General features: G+C 52.8%; 1 protein-coding gene across 1 annotated transcript in view; it reads right to left on the reverse strand.

The window, feature by feature from the left end:
- The window catches only part of Col17a1 (collagen type XVII alpha 1 chain), a 40,408-nt gene that overhangs the window by 4,936 nt on the left and 12,154 nt on the right, over positions 1–23,318 (reverse strand). Inside the window, exons 12-46 of the mRNA XM_077799114.1 lie at positions 22,404–22,565; positions 21,942–22,022; positions 20,581–20,625; positions 19,457–19,642; positions 18,653–18,874; positions 18,281–18,310; positions 17,908–17,934; positions 17,076–17,102; positions 16,902–16,964; positions 16,154–16,258; positions 15,275–15,337; positions 14,543–14,578; positions 13,763–13,816; positions 13,478–13,513; positions 12,947–12,982; positions 12,233–12,295; positions 11,077–11,112; positions 10,737–10,808; positions 9,588–9,614; positions 8,682–8,717; positions 7,827–7,862; positions 7,461–7,541; positions 6,360–6,395; positions 5,758–5,835; positions 4,803–4,856; positions 4,650–4,691; positions 4,415–4,468; positions 3,772–3,831; positions 3,433–3,459; positions 2,945–3,010; positions 2,665–2,715; positions 2,069–2,191; positions 1,527–1,664; positions 1,034–1,102; positions 509–649 (exon numbers count right to left, since the gene is read on the reverse strand). Coding sequence (XP_077655240.1) covers positions 509–649; positions 1,034–1,102; positions 1,527–1,664; positions 2,069–2,191; positions 2,665–2,715; positions 2,945–3,010; positions 3,433–3,459; positions 3,772–3,831; positions 4,415–4,468; positions 4,650–4,691; positions 4,803–4,856; positions 5,758–5,835; positions 6,360–6,395; positions 7,461–7,541; positions 7,827–7,862; positions 8,682–8,717; positions 9,588–9,614; positions 10,737–10,808; positions 11,077–11,112; positions 12,233–12,295; positions 12,947–12,982; positions 13,478–13,513; positions 13,763–13,816; positions 14,543–14,578; positions 15,275–15,337; positions 16,154–16,258; positions 16,902–16,964; positions 17,076–17,102; positions 17,908–17,934; positions 18,281–18,310; positions 18,653–18,874; positions 19,457–19,642; positions 20,581–20,625; positions 21,942–22,022; positions 22,404–22,565 — 2,463 coding nt within the window. The remainder of the gene's footprint in view (positions 1–508; positions 650–1,033; positions 1,103–1,526; positions 1,665–2,068; positions 2,192–2,664; positions 2,716–2,944; positions 3,011–3,432; positions 3,460–3,771; positions 3,832–4,414; positions 4,469–4,649; positions 4,692–4,802; positions 4,857–5,757; positions 5,836–6,359; positions 6,396–7,460; positions 7,542–7,826; positions 7,863–8,681; positions 8,718–9,587; positions 9,615–10,736; positions 10,809–11,076; positions 11,113–12,232; positions 12,296–12,946; positions 12,983–13,477; positions 13,514–13,762; positions 13,817–14,542; positions 14,579–15,274; positions 15,338–16,153; positions 16,259–16,901; positions 16,965–17,075; positions 17,103–17,907; positions 17,935–18,280; positions 18,311–18,652; positions 18,875–19,456; positions 19,643–20,580; positions 20,626–21,941; positions 22,023–22,403; positions 22,566–23,318) is intronic.

The following is a 23,318-nucleotide window of genomic DNA, read 5'->3' on the forward strand; positions in this document are numbered from 1 at the left end:
GGAACAAAGTCCCAAGTTGTGATGGGCTCAGATGAAGCAAAGGAAGGCAAATGCAAATGCAAATGCCCTGTCGGAGAGGAGTTCAGACACACAGAGATCTGGACAGATGTGGAGTCCAAGAAGGGAAGGAAGAGGTGGCAGAAAGAGAGGCAGAGAGGACTGATGTAAAGACACTCCTGTGCAATGCCACCAGAGGAGGCATGGAGGAGAGGCAGGTCAGCATCTGTCCAGTGTCATCCTCCTGCTGGGTTATAGGGGTGTGCGAGCATGTATGCCATGCCCAGTGCAAACTCCATGCTCATCTTGCCTCCCTCACCACACTCTTTGACTTGCTCTAGGGCTACAGGTTTGAACAGTTATGAAGGCTGCTCCCCCTACTGGGTTTGCCGAAGCCTGGCAGGAGGTGTCAGTTGGGCCATCTCAGCAAAGTTCAATATCTGGTCCTCATTGCAGGCCCTTCCTGACCACCCTGCCTGCAGAGGGCAGGCCAGGAGGGGCAGACACTCACTCGACATGTAGCTGATGATGCGTTTGCTCAGCTCTGCATAGTCCAAAGACAGGAGGGACCCATCTCCACCAGCTCCTGGTGGCCCTGGGGGACCCCGAGGGCCCATCAGGTACTGACGCAGGTATTGACGCACTTCATCACCTGGAAAGGAGAGGATGTGCTAGTTAGTGAGGACCCACCCAGCCATGGGGTTCCTCAGCCACAGTCTGGCCCCCAGTGACAGTTGTGAGTTCTGGGTTGTTAGGCCCACACTGTGTATGGGGAGGCGGGGTTCGGAGGGGGGTCAGCAAGCTTCCAGGCACCTGGAGGGGCCCGTCTGCTTGCTTGGCATTGTCTGGAGAGGGGAGATTTGCCTCGCACTTTCCAGCTTATTTGTGTCTCAGTAAGCAGAGTGAGAAGTGAGTTAGCAGCTCCTTGTTCCAAAGGACTGCTTCCCGTTTGAAGCCCTCACAAGGTGTGTATGACAGGTGGAGTCTGGAGACGGCAAGGAGGGTCCCACCCTCTCATCCCCCACAGGTGACTCACGCTGCAGCACAGCCAGGATGTCTTCGGAGGAGATGGAGGACGAGGAAGAGCTGATACTGTACCCTGAAGCTGCAGAAGAAAGACGTCAGGTGACCTACTCTGGTCCTAAAGCAGATCCTGTGTATCCAGACCTGAAATACCTGGCCAACCAGTCACTTCTCTTTGAGGGAAATGAATGAATGGGGGGCATTACAGGCATTTAGAAAGCACTCATTTAGAAAAGCCCCAAATGGTGGTTATCATTGTTGTTATTATTATTTTGGAGAGAAATGCAGTTTGTTTTCCACAATGAGATCTAGTCTCACTCCTTCCAGATACTGCCAATATGAAGGATTCCTTTTTATGAGCCAGACAAGAAAGGCCTGTGATTAGGAACACACTGGCCAGATGCTCACAAGGGCTAAGCAAACAGAGAATTAAGAGATGAGACTCCGGGAACAGGAGTGGACCCTTGGGAGGAAGATGACCGAGCCAGGGATGGGACCAGGCTTACTCTGCAAGTACTTCACAACGAGGCTTGCCAGCTCTGCGTAGTCAAAAGTCTCTCCTGTAATAGTGGTGACAGGCCCCGGAGGACCTCGTGGGCCTGGGGGACCCTGTACTCCAGATAGATAAGACCTAATGCTGTCACCTGCCAACAAAGGAATGATATAAAGTCAAGCTGGTTCTCTCTGTGGAGGAGAACTGCATTACATGGGGGCCACCCCACACACGAGCTCAAAGCAGGGCCTGCAGGGAGCTTGGGCTCCTTTGGTACTGATAAAGAAACTGAGGCCTGTGTTGGGTCCAGTGGCCCGTGAGGGCTGTGGACCAATATGACTCCATCAGCCACCCACGTACCAGGATGCAGAGTGTGTGCATTTGGACCTCCAGGTGGAGCGAGGATGAGGCTGCATGTGTGGGCAGGGGTTGGGGCATTCACTGACCTACAGGACAGGCTTCATGGGTGCTCCCTGCATCCGACATAACCCGTCCCCTACCCCCTGGCCACCGCTGCCTTACTCAGACCCCTGGCATGGGATGCCGGCCACTTACTCTGCATGTACTCAGAGATGTACTGCTGAATCTCCTGGCCGGAGCTTCTCAGGGAGCCTGGAGGCCCAGGGGGCCCTGGTGGTCCAGGTGGGCCTGGCACATACATGGTGCTTGATGATCCCCCTGCAGGGAAGAGAAAGTGTCCTGACTTGGTTTCTTGGCCCTAGGGTCAGACCCAGGCTCCCTGAGGAGGGAGGGGCTTTCTCAGTGGGAGAAATAGGACAGTGGCCAAGAGAAGGGCCACCTCTTTGAGGGGCATAGAGATGGGAGTTGTCCCAGGCTAAATTCCCATTTCTTACAGCAACCTGTTCACCACCTCACAGAATTTCCCTTCTCTCTGATCACCCATAACACCAGGGGCCATTTGTCACATGGCATTGTTAGTTATCTTTAGATGTCTTTAGCAGAACCTGTGCTTCCCTCCTACCCCACCAGCTTGTAGCCTGAAAGTCAGCACTTGATCCTCACCCACGAGGAGGCACTGACTCAGTACTGAATCATGGCTAAGTTAACGAACAAATAGATCAATGTCCTCATTGAAATGATCAGTCTCACTTGAAGTAGGGAGAGGGACTTGGGTCACCTTTTGTTCTTACCTTGAGAGGGAACTCCAGGGATGCCAGGAGCCCCTGGGACACCGGGATCACCTGCAATCCAAAAGTGAAGCCTTGTTTGTGTCCCCTCCTCCGGGCAGACTTCCCTGCTTGAACCCAACAACACTTAGTGTATGGTTCTTGGTCTTATTACTGTAATGATGCCATTAGCTCTGTTTGGGCAGAGACTGTCCTCTACGTCCATGTCTCTATCTCCCTCCACCAGTCCTCTCTTCTGCCTCCTCACCACCTTCTTGACTACACCCTCAATGACCTTTGTTACCTTTGGGTCCCTGTGGGCCAGGTGGGCCTGGTGGTCCCTGCAGGTCAAATGTCAGGGAACTGGAACCTGAAAGCCATGAACACACAGTACAGTCAGCCAGGGTTGGGAGAGTCCCTGGGCAGAGCTGGAAGGGGCGATGCACAGCACTCAACTGAGGCTAAGAATGCCCAGAGACCCTGCTCTCCTGAGGGACACTCCAAGAGGGGACAGTTGGTTCACTCTCCTCCCAATCCCACCCCATGTTGGAAGCCCCCAAGATCCATGACTGCTGGGCCGGCTTCCACTTTGGGCAGTCAGTGCCGGCTGCACACTTGCGTGCACCTGAGCTGCCTGCACAAATGAAAATACTCAGCCACTCCTGAAGGCACTGGGATCTACTCTGGCTCACATGAACCAGATGTACTTCCTGTAAGCTCAAAGCTCTTGTGTGTCGGCTCTTGCCACCCCACCCCTATTCCTGGTTGTGTTTGATGCCAGCTCTACTGTACCTTGATGTCTTCGGGGGCCTGGGGGACCTAAGGGAAGGAGGCAGAGAACTGTGAGACACCTACTAACACGAAGGAGGAGATGGGGGCACCAGTGCTGCAGCAGATGCAGAACCTGGGGCTCCACCAGGTCAAAGGAGGAGGAGGCGGGGAATTTCTTTACAGAGGTTCTGACTCCTCCCCACACTCCCGCCCCCTGCTGCAGGCTCCTGAGCCCCTAAAGGGACCTGGCAGGAGGATGAAGAAACGCCCCTCCATGCTCAGGCAGCCTCATCTAAACTCTCCTAGCCACCAGGTGGGGATTCATACTGGCTCCTGGTCTCCCTGGGACACTGCTCTCACCTGGGTCTCCCTTGGGGCCTGGGGGGCCAGGTGGGCCTGGAGGGCCAGAGAAGAAGTTTTCTGTAGAGGAAAGAAGCAGTTTGAGTGCAGACACAGTGGTGTGCTGAGGAAGCATCGCACAGCACAGCACCTGGCATGGTGTAGATGTTCAGTCAACACTTGACAGATGGATATAAGGATGGGTGTTTGCATGTTTGTATGGTTGAGAGGTTGGGTATAAAAATGAATGAGTGATAAGATGAATGGATGGATGGATCATCCACAGGGACGAGTTCTGGCCTGATCTTTGCTCCAAGTTCATTTCCATAAGTTCCTCTGCTAAACTGTTAGCATTTATTTCATGTGCATGTGTCCTGTTACTTTTTCAGACCTAGGATCCTTGAGGACGAGACCCAGGCCTCCCCATTCACTTCAGGAACTCCCCTGGGGCAGAGCTGCTGCTCCCTCAGGCCAGGGTGGTTGGGCTGGCATGGTTTAATCTCCCCATGTGCAGCAAGAAGCAGGAAAATTATGTAGATACAACCCCCATGGAGAGGCAGAAGAAGGATGCCTGACATATAAGTCTGGAAGGTCATGAGGCTGTGACCATGGATCATGCCAGGGCTAGGGCAGGGACAGGTGTGACTCAATACCACAACATTACCTGAGTCAGCCAGGAAAGATCCTGGTGGGCCTGGTGGGCCTGGCAAGCCTTCCCCTAGAAAGAGGAGCCCCCAAGATGCATTAGTGCCAAGAGGTGGGCCAGGGGCCCTCTGCCTGGGAGGAAAAAGAGACAGGGAGCTCTTTCCTAAAAACCAGGCTGGAGGGCACCCCCTTTCTTGATACCTCCCTTCCCGGTTACCTCCCTTCCCCACTCCTGCAGGGAGCCTAGCTCTCACCTGGAGGTCCTCGGGGTCCTGGAGGGCCGGGGATGGCAGGCCCTGCAAAAGTGAGTGAGTAAGAGGAAGCACTGAGCTCAGGGGGTCAATTCACCCCGAGAGCAGGATCTAGGCTTCCTTACTAAGTGCCGTCAAGATCCCTGAGTTGCTCACCTGGTGGCCCACGTGGCCCAGGTGGGCCTGGGGGACCTCGTAAATCAAGACCTTCTGTAGAGAGAAGAAAACAGAATTGAGAGAAAGCAGTGGCCAGGCTGTTCTCTGCCCTGCTCCTGACTGCCCACCAGCATGGTCAGCCTCAGGTGGCCAGATTACATTCATGCCACAGGGACCAGGCCGTGGGTCTTGGCACAGGACCCTCTGGGACCCCATTTGCTGATGGTGCCTTTCCCTCAGGGGCAGGGTGGGGCTGCAGTCAAACTTCCTGGCAACTAAAAGTAAGTAGGGAGTTGGGTAAAAGCTTGGGTTTTGGTGCCACTTGGCCTTCCCCTAGAAAGCAGGGATCAAATCTTTATCCTGCATATGCGGCTGGTGACTCTGGGCAAGTTCAGCCTTGATTGCTTCCCTGTGAACCACAGCCAACTTACATTATGGTGGCATCTTAGCATAAAATGCCACTGAATGATAAGTCCCCAACACAACTCAAGCACAGATGAGGGCCTGACCAGGGTGGGGGTGTTGTTTTATAGCTTGGCATGTCCGATGTCCAGGTGGAAGGCACCTATAACTCCACCTGGGCTCTGGAAAGGACTTCGTAGACAGGCGGCTGCAAGAGCCAGCTGTGCCAGCCTGGGCCTGTGGCTAAGAATCACAGAGCCTAGCCGCTGCCCTCTCTGAGTGGGGGATGTGCTACTCCCACCAGCCATACTTGCTCCCACGGCCTGGCCTGACCCTGGGCCTTCTGAAATCCCAGAGCCTCTGACAGCTGCTGCATCCCCAATGACTGAGCCTCCGCACCAGATAAGCCCTGCTGTTCTTCTGAGCCCTCGCTGCATTGCGTAAGATCTGGTCATCCTCACAGCGGGCCCTCGCGGATGACTCACTGGTGCAGCTGCCATCTCTCCCACTCCTGCCCCCAATGTCACCTGCCCTAGAGAATGGTGGCACTCACGAGCAGAGAGGACTTCGGAGATGGAGCTGCTAGAACTGATGAAGGATTCACCCGCAAGTCCTGGCTCCCCTCGTGGCCCTGTGGGTGGGGTACAGAGTTAGGTGGGCGCCCCTGGCAGTGACCGGCCACTGCTTTCCCTCTGCAGTGGTCACAGGGGCCAGAGCTAAGGTGGGGCAGAGCTGAGGGAGGGCAGTGCCAAGGGCCAGTGAGCAGGGCCAGTGTGCTGATAAAGGACAATTCCTTCTGAAGCCAAAACTCCCCAGAAGGCCTTGGGCCAGCTTTCCCTAAACCTGGCTATTTTTTTGATATTTGGATAAATCTCTTGACAGTCGCATGATTATCAGGGTCTAGCCAGAGTTCAACCTTGAGTAGGGGGCCAAAGAGCTTTAATCCCCCGTCCTGAGGATCCCAAATTTCTGAGAAACATGGAAGGAGGTGAGAGCGGGTAGTTCTCCTTGCAGCTCAGGCCTCGCAGGGCCCCAGGGGAAGAGCCCCACCCACCCTCCTGCTCCTTTCCTCCCAAGTACAAGGGTCCAAGCCCCACCTGGGAAGAGAGTTCCCTGACAGAGCCACAGTCTGAAGTCTTTCAGGGAGTGACATACCTTGCTGTCCTGGGAGACCAGCGGGGCCAGCAGGACCTGGAGATGGGGTCAGGGAAGAAGAGGCTAAATCACACCTCTAGGTCACAGGAAGAAAGGGGAGGTACCCAGGTCCATGTGTAACCCTCACAAGGTGTGGCCCAGTGGCCCAGAGTGGGTGGCTTGTTTATTTTGAGAGCAATAAACAATTTGAGGCCAGTCCAGAGAGAACCTCTCTGACAGGTGCCAGGAATCCTGAGGGTAGTCAGGGCTGTTCTCAGTGGTTAGGGACTTACACATGTCCCCACTGTCCTCTCTCACTGGAGCTCATCAGGAGGGAAGGCTGGTATATACTTGTATTATTTGTATTAAGTTATGTACTTCACAAATATTTATTTATTTTTGATGGTGGTGGCTGAAGCCAGGGCCTCACACATGCTAAGCACATGCTCTACCACTGAGCCACATCCCCAGGCCTTCATAAATATTTTAAGCAACTAAAAATATGTGACAAGATAATGGGAATTTTGGAACGAAAAAATTATTCATCATTCTTTAGCTTCTGAGCATTTTATTTCCTTCCATCAATTTTTTTTTGCATCTTTCAAAATTATAGTTGCAACCACAAAGCACATATCAAGTTCTTTTAAATGCTTACCAATAACTCCTGACAACTTTCTCCAAAAGTCTTCATGGTTTTGAAACCATCCCATGTGACTGGAAGGTTTGGAATATTTTCTGCTAATAATCACTAGCATTTGTGTTGCCCTTGATGCCCATTTTCAAAGAAAAAACTATGGGCTCACTGGTCTAGTTCTAACTGCTCTTAAACTTTAGAGGCAAAATGTTCTGGCCTGCTGCTTCTTGGCTGTGTGACCTTAGGTGCATCATTTACCTGCTCTGAGCCTCAGCCTTCCCATCTGCAAATGCTATGTGGCCTCCTGTCCTGTGAGGCAGGATAGCTGATCTGCCTCCTTGACCATGAACACCAGGTTCTGTCTCTCAGCCCTCCTCACTCTCTTTCCCAGGCTCTTCCCCTGGGTTTCAGGATTCGAGCAAGCATGGCTAGAGTCAAATGCAACCACAGCATGCTGCTGATTGGGCAAAGCAAGAAAACAGACTGACCTGGGGTACCTGGGGGCCCTGGGGGTCCCATTGCTCCAGGAGGTCCGGGGGGGCCTGGGACAGTGATTGTTGATGATCCACCTGGAAACAGAAGGCACATGAACCCTGAGCCCCACTTTCTGGCTCTGAGGCTCCGGCAACTATAGCAGGTTGTGGGCCAGGCAGACTGGCACTTGTGCCTCTCTTCACCTCTGAACTCCCCACCTTGCCTGCCTGCTGGCCCACAGACCTCACCGCCACATCCCATCCCAAGCGCCATGCTTCCCAACCAGTGCTTCTTGGAGGACACAAAGGCAGAGCCAGGGCAGGTGCACCACACAGGAAAGAGAAAGACACCATAAGGAGGGCCCTCCCAGGCCTTCCTACCTGAAGTCACTATCTTGCCTGGAGTGCCAGGTTCACCTGGGGAGGACAAGGAGGATTGGTCAGGAGGGTAATTAGGGGCTCACGGAATCATTTTCATCCATTCACTAACAAATCTATGGACTCAGATATGTCTGGGATGGATGACCTCGGCTGTCATTATTTTAGGGTTACATTTATTTATCCTGTAAGAACTCCTTGGCCCAATCAGTTGTCGGAAGTAGTTTCTGGAAAATGGTTGTTTCGAGGGTCCCACCAGGAGTGACAGTGGCTCATGACAGACTACAGCTCTAGAGCATCAGGATTCAGGAGCTGGGTCACAGGGACAGAAAGAACACTGTGTATCTCTGGGCTTGCTCAAGGCTTGTCTGCGGGGCATCTGCCATTTTAATAGCATTCTAACACTCTCACAGAGCCACCTCTCAGGAGGACCTGGTGGACCTAGTCACACTGAGGCCTGTGTGAAGAACAAGACCAACCATGTCTTCCAGCCTGATTAAGAGTCACATTATTGGGGACCGAGCCCAAGCAAGGGGGAGGAGGCATGAATGGGGCATTTAGAGAAAAATCAGAGAATAAGAAGTTTTGGGGGGTGGGCAGCTCCCTTCCTGTTCTTCCTGCCATGACTGTCTGGAACCAACAGTGAGGCTCTGGTGTGGGGTGAGGAGGTGGAGTGGAGGAAGAGGCCTAAGGACCCAGGGCCTGATTGCTCAGCACGAACCATTGGGCTCCCATCTCTCAGCATTTGCTGGAGCCACTAGATGCCACTGTTGGTCCAGGCTCTGGCCAGAGAGGGGCCTCCCTTTTGCAAAAATGACTAGTGAAAAGAAAGTACATCTCATTTGGAAAATCACTTACCTTTAGTCCCCGGAGGGCCAGGGGTCCCAGGAAGTCCTGAGGTGATTAAAAACATGTCAGTCAGGATAATTAAGGTCCCAACATTCCAGACAGCCTGTGGCAGTACCACGCTCTCTGTCACTCAGCATAGCCACACTGGCTGCTGGTTGAAGCCCTGAGAAATACGACCTGGCCCTCAGCATTAGCACAGGTAGCCCCTGAGGGAGCCTCTTGCCCTGAGGCCCGTCCCTCTCTGGGAAATTGGGCAAAAGCTGGGCTTGAGGTAGGCTGAGCCCATGAGCTCTGCTCTGGGGGCTTCCAGGCCCACTGGGTTGTGAGCTCCTGGTACCTGCAAAGCCAGCCACAGTCCCCCTGTTTCCCCAGGCTGGGGCTGGCCTGCAGTGCTCCTGCTCGCTTTTGAGCATCTGAGGATGTCACTGAGCATGTAGTGTCTGGGACCCTGCTGTGTGGTTTCATTTGAAATCCTTGCCTAATTTCCTTTAGGAAATGAAGGGCTGAATGCGGAGATGGTTTCTCAAATCCAGATGGATAATTATAGGATGGACTTGAACAAAAAATGAGAACTTGAAACAAGGTGGGGATGGTGGCCACTCCCTCCTTGCTAGTGAGGAGCGTGAGCCTGTGTCGATCACCAGAGTCCTGCCCAGCAGCAGCCCCCACAGAGCTGCTCTGGGGCATTCCTGCTCCGGGAGGGACAGACCAGTGAGACCGAGCAGCATCGTGCCATCCAACCTCATCGTTACCAGAATGGTGTTCTAGGCTGTTCTGTGTATGTTTTTCTTGCTCTTCTCAAGTCTCCTTGTGGAAGGGGGATTGGGGGAAGGGGAGGCACTTTCAGGTGATTGGAGAAAAGTGCTGGCCAAAGTGGCTATCCTGGAAAGAAGTGGGATTGACCCCGTGACTCACCCTGAGGTCCCTGGGGTCCTGTGAGACCTGCAGAAAACAAGACACAGGGGTGAGAGTTGAGGTGCTAGGGGCTGTCCTCAGCTGCAGGGACAGGTGGACATAGCAGTGGAGGGGTCAGTGGGTATAGGACAAGCCTCACACGAGGGTGTCCAGGGCCCTCCCAGCACTGGACAGAGAGCAATTCTTTCAATTTTTCAGTGAAACAAGCCATTGCTTCCTCAGGCACTGGTTCTAAACTTCTTTGGGTCCACAAATCTTATGAAATCTGAGAGCCAAGGACCCAGAACACCAGAACACACACTTACAGACCCCCAAATACTGCCCTAGGTTCCCTCCGTTAGTGCCACACTTGCACACACCAGCTAGATGTCCCCCTGCCCTCCGTGACCCCTGATGAATGGCCACCTGCTGTAACCACAAAACTTTCTTGGCTTTTTTTTTTTTTTTTTTTTTTTGGTACTGGGGATTGAACCTGAACCCTGGGGTGCTTAACCATTGAGCCACATCCCAGCCCTTTTTGAATATTTTTTAGAGATAGGGTCTCACTGAGTTGCTTAGGGCATTGCTAAGTTGCTGAGGCTGGTTTTGAACTTGTGGTCCTCCTGCCTCAGCCTTAAGATTTGCAGGGATTATAGGCCTCGGCCATGACGCCAGGTTCTTGGCTCTTTTTGATCTGTTCTTCTTGCCGCCTTAAGAATCCTGCTCTTGCTTGGCCTTTGGTGGAAATGCTAATGAGGGCTTTTCTCCTCTCACTGGTAGGGACCAGGTATGGCCCCAGGAAAGCAGGACAGAATGGGAAAGGCCCAAAGGAGCAAGATATCAAGCTGGCATTTGAGTGTGCCATTTTAAGTATCCTTGCCCTTGTCTAGAATTCCTTGCTTTCGGTTGTTAATCCCTCTCACCCAAGTGCCACACTTGGTGGCTCTAAGTGTCCAGGGCCCTGCAGTCACCACGCATAGCACCACCTGCTGTGTGAGTTTTCTGCTGAGCTGTTAAAGGGGATAAGGCATGTGAGGGTGCACTGGGGTCCACATGTGTACACACACACAACATATGATCCCATGACACCCCTAAACAGATGCCCACACACCTCTGCACATCTCCACCTGAAAACCAGCAGGGTGTGGCTCCCTCTTCCTGCCCTGTTACCTGGCTTTCCTGGGTCTCCAGCAGGTCCTGGTAGGCCACGGGTTCCAGGCATCCCCGTCATGCCTTGCTCACCTGGAGGGAGCATGGACAATGAGAAAGGGTTTCCCCGAGGAGAGCTGACCACCAGTGCCTCAGAGCCAAGGCCTCTGGGATTTTCCTGACTGTCCTGCTGGTGGGCAGGAAGGAGGAGGGGAACAAGAACTGGACAGGCACACTTCCACATGCCAAATGCATGTGGCATGATGATGAAGGGAACTGGGCACCCATGCAGGGACACAGGTAGAGCAGGGAATGGGAGACATGGGCAGGTGTGAGTGAAGACAGGAAATCAGTAACCAACCTCTTGGACCTTGTTGTCCATCAGGGCCAGCAGGACCTGAGCAAGCAGAAAAGCAAAGTTCATCAGTCCATGGACCCCTGGAGCTATTTCTGTGACTCCTCTCCTGTCCCAGTAGCCTCAGAGCTTGAGGTCTCCCAGGTGGAAGCCCTCCAAACCCTCTCTATGGTGTTGACTGCAGGAGAGCCTGCCTTTGTCCCACCTTCTGGAGACAGGCTTCTCCTAAGCCAGCCACAGTCTATGTGTCTGCTGAGAGTGGTCCAGGGCTCCGCTCCCACTGCGAGGGCTGAGTGCTCTTAAGTGTTCACCTCATTTCCTTGAGGTCCTGGAAGTCAAGGTCTTCCAGTTCTTGTCTCCTCTGCTCAGGTATCTGCTATCCTAACCCCATCTGAGTTGGTGTATTTCGGGGCTGTGCCTCTACTCTCTTGTCTTTACTCGTGTTGTGTCTGCATGGATTGTTTTCCCAGCTGATTAGGATGAACATCTGCCTAAGTTTTTAGAACCATCTGAAATGCCGTCTCCTCTATCCTTCTGGTTGGGAGAAATCTCTTCCTCCATTATCTAACCATCGTATTTGGGACCTTTCATTGGCCCCTGTCCCTTCTTGTAAGCTTTATCTCCTCTTGAGGGAGCAAAATGTCTTACTTGTCCTGCCAACAGTCAGCACTTGCCAAGAGCTGGTGAAATGAACAAGAGAAGGGAGGGTGTCCCTAGTGGGGGAGGGGGGCATAAGCCCTCGGAGACACCATGGTTCTCAGCCAGCCTGGTCCTCTGCAGGTCCTCAGCCAGCTCGTCTGCCCTGGCTGTCAGGCAGCAAAGGGTAGCCACAGGGTGGCCACCTGGATCTGGTTGTGAAGCTCATCCTGGGGTGGGACACTGGGAGTCCCAAGGGACCTCCACTGTCTTTGCCTTGGCTTCCAGACAGGAGTCAGGACAATGGGCCACACCCCGCCAAGCCTGACCTAGAGCAGTGAGAAACCCACAGAGAACTGCAGCTTGCTGAGCCCCAGAGGAATCCTCAGATGCAGAAATGACCCAAGAGGGGGACTTGCCCAAGGGTGGGCAGGAGAAAGAGAGCTGGAGCGGCAGCTCTAGAAGAAGACTCTCTACAGGGCCATGATGAGCTCTGGAATAGGCAGACACTCTTTGGGACACTTACCCATTGCTCCTTTAGCTCCGGGCTCACCCACCGATCCAGGCAAACCTCTCACTCCAGGCTCGCCTGCACAGGACAGAGGACCAGCTGGTTGGAGGCTGGCAAGCTAATGTGTGCTTTGAACATGGTAGCACGAGCCCACTTCCTCCCACAGCCCAAGATGCCTGCCTCCTCTCCACAGAGAGGAGGTGGGAAGCAATTGCTGCTTTGATTCCAAGGCCAAAGACCCCTGCTCCCCCTGGAAGAAGGCACAGATTGACCCAGAATCCACACTGGATCTGAAGGGACTTGTGTATGAACCCAATTTCCTTGGAAACAGAAAGCTAACCTTTGTGGTCAAATTATCATTACCATCCATGTCCTTTTTAATGATGCCAGTTGGCAGGCGGTAAGTGGCTGAGCAGGTGCAGTGGCACACATTTTCTTCCACTCTGGAATTTGCTTATTAATTTTCCCAACTGGATTCGTCCAGAGGGTCACAGATGAGTAGATACCCCCCCTTTTTGTACCAAGTATCTATTGTTTGGACTGCATTTTGAAGAGTGTTTGACCCCCATTTATGGCCTTATTTTATCTTCTCAGCTTTTTCTAGAAGGCAAGTTTCCTGAAAGTCTTGAGACAGACATTCTGTCTCCTTCTGTATTTTTTTCCATCTCCACTGAACAATAGACTTAAAAGTCATGAATGAACTAAAGTAGATTCCTGTGGAGGACTGACCTGTGAGGCCTCGAGGTCCTTTCTCACCCTGGTCACCTAAAACAAAACAAGGTGGGGAAGTCATTAGTTGTGAACCAGGAAAAGAATCTCCCCAGGCACAGGGACCCATGGGTCTCCTTACACTTGTAGGCTCCCACCAGCAGGATACTGGTAGGAATGTGGCGTTGGTGAAGTTGCAGGAGCAAGTTTGAGCTCTTGTCGGGTCAGGTCCCACCCACAAACAGACTCCCAGTCCCTGCTGGAGCATACACGGTGCCCTGGGCACAAGGAGGACCAGACCAGAGGACAGACACCTCAGAATGGGCATCCTCACTACGAATGGACATGTGGTGATGGTACTTTGTTTCCCCTCTTTGTGTCTCAGTTTCCCCAAGGGGCTGGATAAGAGGACACTTTCATTCCTTCTCAGTCCCAGGGTCTAGGAGCCAGAGTCATATGGGTTCTCCAACCCTTCACCAGGGGTCACATCTGGGTGCCCAGGAGTAGAGAAGACTATGGTAATGACTGAGCACCAGTGGGAACAGCATATACCTTTGGGTCCTGGTGGTCCCATAGGTCCTTTGTCACCTGAAAAGGAAATGGACACCTTGTTTAAAGGGCCTCGCAGGGACAACCAAGAGGGGTCAATGTCTATCTCTGAAGACAGCTTTTCCTCCATGCTGACCTCATCACCCCCACTCTCCCATATGTCAGCTGCACAGGCTGTGGGCGTCACCTGTCCATCAGACCCAACCCTTACCTCCTGTCCCCTGTCCTCCCAGATCTCCTTCTTCATCCCAGGATGATGTTCACTCTGTCCCCCCCCCACCAGCTTACCTTTGACACCAGGGAGTCCCACTTCACCTCGGAGCCCTTGGGGACCTATAGAACCTGCCAGCAGAGGAAGGCATACAGGTGGATGAGTGTCCCATCTTTGGAAGGGATGGATGCACACGTGTGTTTGTGCACATGCATGCTACAGTTGTGTACACCACCCAGGTCCACACACCCTAGAATCAAGTCAAGGGCTGTTTTCCATGCACTCCTCCCCATGTCCCTGCTAAACTGGCCCAAGTTTCTTGTCCCTGCTGATCACTAGGCCCTGGGAATAGGAACACCTCATAGGACCCAGGCACAGACATTGGCTGCAGCTTGAGATCCTCAGGACAGCAGGAAGAGCTCTTTGGCTCTCAGGGGTGGAGGCAGGGTGGGGCATAGGCACTGGCTCAGGTGAAAGGAGGATGGGAATCTCCCGTTGCCAAAGCTGCTGGTGAGTCTGAGACCCATGCCAGGTCTCAGACCAGACCTGGACAGAATTCATGAGGGCCCCTGAGCTCAGCTGCAGGAGACACATGCCTAGACTTGAGTTTTGTGTCTTCAGGAGGCTGTCTTATTAATTTATCATTTATTTAGATTTTAATTATTTATTTTTATTTATTTATTTTTATCCCTGGGACATCAGGCTTCAGGTTTGCTAAGCAAGTGTTCTACCACTGAACTCCATCCCCAACCCTGTAATTGCTTATTTTATTTGAAAAATGTTTAGTTTTCCTTTTAACACCACCCCACCTTTTGCCCATAAATAAAAAATCAATTTACAAGAAGCAGCACACTGACCTGGGGGGCCATGGGGTCCAGGAGAGCCACTGGAACCTGAGAAGAAGGGCGAGACAACCAGCAGAGTCAGATGCGGGCAAAGGCTCCTGACTCCATGGTGAAGGGCAGGTGGGTGGAGCGAGCTCATCTCCAGGTGAGGGCTGTGTGGGTATGTGTTGCCCGCCCAGAGCGGGTCCTTGCCAGGACCCACGTGAGACAGTACAGGAGGGATCCCGGTGCAATCTCCTTCTTAGGAGGAGTTTGCAGGTGGGCAGGGTGGAGAGTGTCAAGGGACCCTTGTTCCTTCCTGGTCAGAGTAAGAAATTTAAACTGGGACAAAAGTTAGAGGGCAGGTGGCCAGATAGGCATCACACTGTGAGAAGGGACCCATTCTCCCTGGGTTGTCCAGATGTGCTGTTTCTGATGTGTGTAGCTGGGCCCCAGTCAGTGGAGAAAATCGACTTCTGATTTCCTGCATGATCCATCTACCGCTTAAGGATCACACAAGGTGGCCGCTGGAGAGAAGACAATGTGGCTCCAACCCCATTATGGGGCTAAAGTTACAGGCCCAGTCTTGACCCTCAGGGACTGGGCTGTCGGTCTCTCTCTTTTTCTTTCTTTCTTTTTTTTTTTTTTTTTGCCTTAGGCAGGGGCCAGTTCTGTCTGGTGCCCCTGGGCCTGCTTCTCTGTGATCCTCTTAGATGTGGCTCCTCCCTGGCCTGGCTTGGATCCTGTCCTGGGCACCGGACATACCTTTTGGACCCACAGAACCTGGGACACCAGGAGGGCCCTGAGGACCAGCTTCACCAGTAGCTCCTGAGGAGAAAAGGGGGAAGAAGCACTTTGAGAGAGTCCTCCTGCAGGGCGGCTGCTCCCCCAGTCCACAGTGTCTCTTCCCTCCCTGCCATTTGTCCAGGATCCATTTGGTGCCTCTTTGAGGCCACTAATCAGAAAAAATGCCTTCCGTTTCCACCCCCAAGCCTTAATTTTCCATGAAGTCTGGCACCTGGGAGGCACTCCAAAAATATTGGCTGTCTGGTTGAGAAACATTTTTAAGAGAGAGTCTTTCGGCATTAGAGGATTTCTAGGGTCTGTCTTGGTTTCCCCACATCAATACAGATTCAGGGTTCAGGTTCTAAATCACAAAAGCTCCCCAGCGCCCCCCCCCCCACCAGCGCTGGGCCTATGCCTGGGGCTTTCCTGCCCTCTGTCCTGCTGAGTTCCAGCAGGGCTGAACCCCACCCGGCTGTGCTGTTGACAAGCCCAGCCTGCCCTCAGCTGTCCACCGTGACCTCCCTCCTCCCTCCACCCTGCTGGGGAAGGACATTTCCCTGAGGCCTCTTTGGGGCCCAGGAGTCACAGCTGTTCTAGGCCCTAGGCCTGGAGCCTATCCTGTCTCAAGCCCCATGATTAGTCTTCTGTCTCCAGAGGGCCTGGCACCAGCCCAGCTCAAGGAGAGAGTTCAACTGAAGGGAGGAGGAAAGGGGACAGATGGAAAGAAGGAGGAACGGGGCTGAGGGTGTGGCTTAGCTGTGGTCTGTTTGCCTGGCCCTCCTGAGGCCCTGGTTTCTATCCCCAGCCACTACAAACTCACAAAACCAGAAACCTCCCCGTGAAGGAATTGCTTCTTACCTCTGTCCCCTTTCTCTCCAAACCCTGGAGGCCCCGGTTCACCACGAGGTCCCATGGGGCCCTCTCGCCCTCTCTGGCCCATGGGCCCTTCCATGCCAGGATCTCCTAAAGATAGGAATGGCCCGTGTCACAGTTAGGGTGGGTCCCACAGGCAGCCTCTCACCGACTGAACTCTGGCCTGGAGCCTCTTCCCTGGCCCCTGATCCCCATTAGCCCCTGCAGTCTTGGCTCAATCCAGAAGCCAGAGTGACCTTTTAAAATATGAGGAGATTATGTTCCAGCTCTGCCCCAAACCTGCACATGGCGTCTCAGCTCGCTCCGGGAAAGACTGGCATCTTATGCTGGTCTCAGGGCCCCAATGGCCCACTCTTCTCACCATCTCTTTGGCCTCCTGGAGCTCTTTGAACTGCTCCTGGAACTTGCCCTTGGGACTGGCCTTGGCCGTCCCCTGCCTGAAATGCTTCCCCAGATCTGGCGCCTGGCTCCCTCTCTCTTCAAGTCTTTGCTCCCTGACCTCCGTATGTAACTCACCCTCAGCCCTGACTCCCAGCGTCCTCCAGTTCAGTCTTTCCCACTTCACACAGGCCCCCTGCCCTGCTTATTGTCTCTCCCCACCCAAAGGGAAGTGACACAGCTGCAGGGGCCTCTCTTCTGTGTTAACTGATGTCCCCTGAAACTGGGCCAGGAACACAGCAGGCACTTAATGAATGTTTCCCAAATGAATGAATAGAGAAAAAGAGGCTCTTACCCACGCTGCCCTTTTGTCCCTTTGGTCCTTCTGGACCTGGGTGGCCCAAGAGCCCAGGGATACCTGTGGAGATACAAGAAGACCTCAGCCCCCATGTCCTTTGGAAGCAGGCAGCTGGGAGATAGCAGCACTCACACCACCAGGGCCAGAGGGAGGTCACAGGAGGTTACACACCTGGAGTCCCCGGGAGACCTCGATCTCCTGCAGAAACAAAGGTAAAGGGATGTCAGTCAGAGGACCTGAAAGGAGCCCCTGGGGGGATTCAGGTGGAGTTGCCAAAATTAGCAAATGCAGTACAGATGTCTAGTTCTGCTTGAATTGCAGATAAATGACATAAAGTTTTAGTGCTAGTATGTCCCTTAAGATCCACGGGACACACCTTGAGTGAAAAATTATCATTTATCTGCACTTCAAATGTAACTGGAGTCCAGTGTTTTACCTGGTCATTGCAGGTTGAGGGGCTCTGGAACCACCAGTCCCCACTTATCCCCATCAGGGTTGGACTGTAGGAAGGGGGCGGGGGAGCCAGGGTATATGGGGAGGGTGGGCAGGGAGTCACGAGGGGGTAGGGAGAGGGGAGAGGGCCACTAAGTGGAGGAACCCCATTCCTGCACTCAGGTCTATTGGGAAGCAAGATTGTTCTGGGGACAAAGGGTGGCCCTGTCCTCTTGAGTGGTGGTCCTCAGCATTGACTGCACCCCTGGCTGCAGACTGAAGACTGCTCACCCCATCCACACCTGCTAAGACTCTGGGAGTGGGGCCAGCAATCTTGTGGCAATTCCCCAATACACTGAAGTTTATCAGCCCCAGTCAGAGGATTAAGGAAAGCTGCTCTGTCCTGTGAGGGTCACCGGGATTGGAAACCTCCTCCTCCTCACTGTGCCGTTGTCCCATGGAATGTCAGTCACTTTTCCCATTATGAAGGGGGTTTTCAGACCCATGCTGATTACTTTAAACCATCAACCCTCACTAATAATAAAGGTGAAAATGTCCATGTGATATTTACCTTTAGGGCCTTGACTTCCCATGTCCCCTAAAACGAGAAAGGTATGAAAACTGTGAGATCGGTAGGAACCAAGGGCCATTCTCTCCCTGGTATCTCACAGCTGTTTGACAATATGGAAGCCATATGTCAAGGAAATGGCAGTCTCCATCTGTCCCTCCGTCTCCATCTGTGTCCCTTGGTACACCGCCAGAACTCTCCTACAGGCTGCGTAGGTCGCTTCCCACGCTAAGATCTTCTGACTCTAAAGACAGTTCTCAGCCCTCCCAATGGAACCACAGCCTCATCTCCGTGTTTGGAAAAAGGACAAAATAATCCGCCCAGAGATTCCACCTGCAGGAATGAAAGCAGGGAAAGGCTGGGTCCACTGCAATACCTTTAGGGCCAGGGCTTCCTCGGAGGTTTCCTACGAGAGAGAAAGTAAATCCTGAGTTAGTGTCACATCTCCTATGTCCCTCATTTGTACATAAGAGGGGGTCATGGGCGGCGGGAAGAAACCAAAGCTAGCTGAGGAGTCAGAATTAACACAGGGTTTAGTGATCTCGGACAATTCTCCTCTTTAGGACTCAGTTTTCCCATCTGTAAGATGGGATCCCAGTCCTGGTACCACCTGCCTCTTAGCGATATGGAGAGGTGAGGCGGGAGAGAGGCTGAGAGCCTGCTGAGTGGTGGCCCCGGTCCCCCCCCACACCCACACAAAGCAGCAAGAGGCTCAGCTGAGCTGGCCCTGCAACGGCTGAACTCTCACCATTTTCCTGCTCAATCATCAGCTTGTTCCTCACGAACAGCCAGAGTGCCTCCTGGCTGGGGATGTCCAGTCCTGCTTTGTCTATGCCTGTACCCAGGTCGGGCGCGGCTCCCTGCAGGCGGTCCTTGTTGCTCCTTTCCATCTTGTCCTCATAATAGAGCACGCTGGTCCTGGTCCTCTCCAGCTCGTCTACGCGGGCTTTCAGCTTCCTCACCTCCTCCGCTGGAGGGGACAGACACAGGCCACATCAGCCAGGGCTCTACCCGGTGCCTGCCTCGCTGAGCCTCCGTGTGGGGAGCCAGCCATGGGCTGCTTCATTCTGTTAGGCACAAGTGGCTGAACTACTTATGCAGAGACAATCTGTGGAGGCCACCAGGAGGATGAGCTCCTCAGCATCCTCCCAGAGCCGCACGGAAACCTGGCCTGTCGCCTGAGCTGGGTGCCAAAGCTTGCCCTCTCTTCTCCTGTGAGGTGGAGTGAGAGATGGCAGGAACATAGCCCTAGGTGCTTGGAAAAGGTGGCAATGAGAAGACATGACCTTATTGTGAGGGGCAGCCAGATGCACACAGCAGGCTGCCACGGGTCCAGGGAGGGTGGGGAGGGACCAGGAGCTCACTGGCCACATGACCATGGCCAGGTGCCTCCTGGGGCTCAGTGTCCTCATCTGCAGGAACACCAGGTCTGCGCCTATGATCTCAAGCCTCTTGGACCTGACACTCAGGGCTACTCTCTGATGCCTGTCCTTCTGAAGGGACTTGGGGGCTCCCTGCCACCCTGCTCCTGCCCCTAGGCCTTTGCACATACCCAGAGCAATGAGGCCAAAGAGTAGTCCCAGGAGCAGCAGCCAGGTGAGCAGCAGGCCCAGCAGCCATTTCCACCAGCTGCAGCAGGAACCGCAGGGGCACCAGGCAGGTGCACCCCCCCACAGTCCCCCGCCACCACCGCCTCCACCTCCACCAACACCGCCGCCTCGGTCATAGCCATGGAGATCTGTGGAAGAGACAGGAAGGTGGGGTGAATGCAGGCAGCTCCTGTTGTTTTTCCCTCGAAATTCTCTAGCTTTTGGTGACTTCCTGTGGGCCTGAGTGGGAGTGGGGACTTCAAAGTTCCTGGGCAACTCCATGTTAACACAGGGCCATGGCTGGTGAGGAGCGGAAGTCTGACAATGCTGGGCTAGAGCTGTGTGACCCTGACAAGGTCACTTAACCTTTCCATTTCCTCTTTATAAAATGGAGTTAAAAGAGTCCCTACTTCATCAGACGGTTGTTGAATGAGATGAGATAAGGGTCAAAAAGAAATCAGAAAAAAAAAAAATAGCAGAGTTGCAGCTCAAAGCCACAACCTCCTGCATCTTATTAGGCCTGAATCTAAAGCTCCCCCATCTCCAGGACCACTGGACACGGCCCACTCTTTGTGATCTCCACAGTGCCTAGAGTTACATTCAGTCCAGTAAACCTAAACATTTTTTTCAGGGTTTATAGTTCTCTAACTTCTGGGGAGGTAAGACTCAGTGTGCTCCTACGTAAAGTGGGGATAGGAGGTAAGAAAAGGGTAGGGGGCAGGAGTGTGCTTGGCTTAGTGTCCTCCTGGGCCCACGTGGGAGGTTCTGGAGAAACCCAGAGAAGCCCCATCATGTTGCTCCTGCCCTGGTTGGAGACCCTGGACCTTAGGTCTTATAGTGGCTGCCAGTTAGGGGTGGTGGGGTCTGCAAAGCAACATCCCCTGGGCTGCATTCCTTCTGAGGCCACCACCAGCCCACAGCCTGTCCACTCCCACCTTCACCCTATTCCCGCCCTTCTGTGCCCACAGGGAGCCTGAGTTGGGTGGCTCAAGTGTGCGTTGGCTCCTGGCAAGGGGCCGTAATCTGTTTGACCAAGTATAACCAGCCCTTGGATCCTGTCCCTGCAGGGTCCCTAGCTCTCACCCACCTGCGGAGGTGCCCTTGCCCTTTGTGGATATGGTCTTCAAGTCTCCTAAAAAGACAAACACAAGTTCAGACCTGAGCTTTTAAACTGGAGGAGCCCATAGGCTGCCCATTGCAAGGTTTAGGACATTAGGTCAATTGGCCCCTCAGGCACCTCGCAGAACAGCAATGTCAGGGACATACAGCAACTCAGTCCTCGGGAAGCTGATATTTGCAGAAATATACTGATGAAGGCATGGCTTGGCCAAGCACGTAATGGTGGAAGAATGGATAGTGTTTAACTCTCTTACAACCTTAAACCTAAATCTCAACACATCTTTTGGAAGATCATTGTTTATTCAAAAAATAAATGTGCTCTTTTTGGTGCTGGAGCTTGAACTCAGGACTCTGTTAAGCATGTACTCTACCACTGAGCTACACCCCCATCCCTACTCTAATATCTTGGCTAAGGGACTCTGAGCACAGGTGCATAGTTGGGACGTTGGAGTGTGAACTGGGAAATCCACCAAGGAGGAGGGTTGTGAGTGAGTCTCTGTTGTTCTTTGAGTCTCTGTTGTTACTGTGAGCATGTGTGGAATTTCCTGGGAATTTGCGCATAGTTTTCATCAGATTCTGGAAAGGGTCTTTTGGCTTCACAGCCTAGCTCCACCCTTAAAAAAATGAGGAATCACTAACCTTGCTGACTCGGAGTCAGGTTAGTCTCCTACCCTGTTGGGATGGTAGCTGTCTTATTTTACTTTATTTTAAAAGCTCGATGGCTAAATAAAATAAAATTTTTAAAATGCTCCATGGCTTAACTTTCCCTTTCTTTGCTGAGTTCCCTAAAATCAGTGGTTTGGAGAGATTTTACAGGACTTTGAGAAGAAATGTGGAGACCCAAGAAAGAATTCAGATATTAGGGAAAGAAGAAGGAGAATGTGAAGGAGAAGATGATAACCAAGGGTTTACAAAGCATTTTTTGATCAGTTCTGAAAATCATGGGAGAACTAATAAGGTGAGGAAACATACCCCTGACAACAAGCCAGGGGAGGGCTTTTCTTCAATGTCACATATACATCACCTGGGGAACTCGTTAATATGCAGCTTCCCACACAGTGCAGGGGGTGGAGCTTGATTTTGTATTTCTGACGTGCTCCCAGGAATTGCTGGTCCCCAGACCACCTTTGAGTATCAAGGTCTCACTTGCATTTCCAACATCCACACTTTGAGTATCAAGGTCTTACTTGTATTTCTAACATGCTCCCAGGTACTGCCAACTGCTGGTTCCTGGTACCCCCTTTTGAGTATCAAAGTCTCAGAAGACTAAGAAAAATGAACTGTGGCTTGACTGAAGTCAAGGGGAACAGCGGTCAGGTTGGTTCTTACCGTTAGTTTCCGCTTTCAGGCAAGTGTCAGCAGCGTAGGCAGCCTGCTTTTCTTTTTTCAGGGTGTCTTCTGAAAAAGAAGCTGTGCGCACAACCCATGACAATCTGGAGTATTCTCTCTCCGCCCCTCCCAGCCTGTTGCATATCTCCTTGCTGCTTGGGGAGGTCAAGGGTACCCTGGTGAAGACAGCCCAGCTTTCCGGGGGCTAACTTCCCCCATTTGTGCTTGTGAGCGTTGAAGTGGTCCAAGGACCTCTTTGGGAGCTCTGCCTGAGTTTTCCTGGCTCATTGGTTGGCATTCAAGGAGACCTTGCGACGCTCCATTCAGGCAGACATTTTTCATTAGAATGGGAAAACCGTGGCTTCATGATTACATTGTCCTAGCAAGGACACCATTTCCTGCACCATTTGCCTTTCTCCTGTAGCCTGAGTGGGAGGTGGGGGGTGGGGATCCCTGGCGTACTTGCAGCGATGCTGGCAGGGGAGGCTGTGAAGACCTTCCCGCTGTCCTTGGTCATGATCAGCAGCTCCATCTCCTTCTTGGCAGGCACATTGTCTTTCTCCAGGATCAGGAACTTGCAGTCCTTGTGCAAGAGGTCATCGCTCTGGACATTGGTGGTAGAGGCTGGGGAGGGAAGAAGCCAGGAGAAAGGAGAAGAAAGAATCGATGGGCAGGGGAGGGAGGAGGAAAGAAGAAGGAAGCAGAAGAAAGAGATTAGCAAGTGCAGTAGGAGCCTCCTGGTCTCACTGACTGTGGTGCTATGAAGCATTCTGGGACCAAAGCACCCCTCCCTGCCTGGCTGGGCCTGGCCATCAGGAGGTTGGGTCGATGACATAAGTACTGCGTGAGTGGTCTATGCAGCTGCCTCACCACACAGTCCCTTAGGCAGGTCCTTCCTTAACAAGCATGGGAAGCTTGTCTTACCCTTCTAGGGAGGCTTTTCATTACCACTGCATCTAAAGCATCCCACCCTCACCATCTCTCCCACGCGACTCATTGTTTCCTTAAAATCTGTGTCATTTTCTCCAATTATCTTGTATACTTTGTCTTTGTGTTTGTCATCTGTTCACTCCACCAAAGTTGCCAGCTTACTGTCTCTCCCAGCACCTAGTATAGTGTCTGTCTGAAACAAAGGAGGTGCTCAATAAATAATTAAAAAAAAAAAAGAATATTAGCCGGGTGTGGTGGCACATGCCTATAACCCCAGCTGCTCAGGAGGCTGAGGCAAAAGGATAGCATGTTTAAGGCCAGCCTCAGCAACTTAGTGAGACCCAGTCTCAAAAGATAATAACAAGTGCTATGGATGTAGCTCAGTGGTAGAGCGCTCACCTAGCATGTGTGCAGTTCTGGGTTTCTGAATGGGAGGAGATGCACCAG

The sequence above is a fragment of the Urocitellus parryii genome, chromosome 5 (genome assembly GCF_045843805.1).
Source record: "Urocitellus parryii isolate mUroPar1 chromosome 5, mUroPar1.hap1, whole genome shotgun sequence".
Classification (NCBI taxonomy): Eukaryota; Metazoa; Chordata; class Mammalia; order Rodentia; family Sciuridae; genus Urocitellus; species Urocitellus parryii.